The sequence below is a fragment of the Trypanosoma equiperdum genome (assembly GCF_001457755.1).
Source record: "Trypanosoma equiperdum strain OVI genome assembly, contig: ctg_965, whole genome shotgun sequence".
Classification (NCBI taxonomy): Eukaryota; Euglenozoa; class Kinetoplastea; order Trypanosomatida; family Trypanosomatidae; genus Trypanosoma; species Trypanosoma equiperdum.
The window spans coordinates 18,493-18,986 of record NW_027124937.1 but is presented as its reverse complement, the minus strand read 5'-3'; the positions used below and the strand labels follow the sequence as shown (position 1 = coordinate 18,986).

The window sequence follows — 494 nt, the reverse complement described above, 5'->3', positions numbered from 1 at the left end:
GCTGTCAGGAGGTGTTTGCGCCACGGTGCTTTGGTTAGCGCTTCGGCGTCGGTTGCCGTCTCTGTTTTGTACACGACACATAGGCCACTGCCTGAGCTACCGTTGCAACCTGTGGCTGACAGTGTTCCAAAGGTGATATACTTGGCTTTAGTTTTCTTTGTGGCCTCGAATCGGGCTAGCGCATGCACGATTTCCGTTGGCGTGAGCGGCGTGTCCGCTTCCCCTGGGCATTTGTTTATGAGGTCTTGGGTAGCTTGTCCTAGCTGTGCGATCGCCCCGTTTCCTTCTTTGGCGTTGCTTTGGTGATCTGCGCACGCTTTTAGGCTGCCCGAGGTTTCGCTGCTGTCTGCTTCGCAGATACAGTAAAGAAATGCTGCGATTGTTTGTGCCTTGCCTGTGGACGGCGTTATTGCACCGCATAGTTCAATTCGGTTCGATGGATTGCCATTAGCGGCTTTTATTTTGTCGGTACTTAGGTCCGTCTTGCCGCTAAT

At 53.0% G+C, this 494-nt stretch overlaps 1 pseudogene across 1 annotated transcript in view; it reads right to left on the bottom strand.

The window, feature by feature from the left end:
• The window catches only part of TEOVI_000496800:pseudogene, a 1,343-nt pseudogene that overhangs the window by 403 nt on the left and 446 nt on the right, over positions 1-494 (bottom strand). The window contains exon 2 of the mRNA in view: positions 1-494. This exon is cut by the window's left edge and continues 403 nt beyond it; it is cut by the window's right edge and continues 75 nt beyond it. Within this exon, the coding sequence occupies positions 1-494 (494 nt within the window).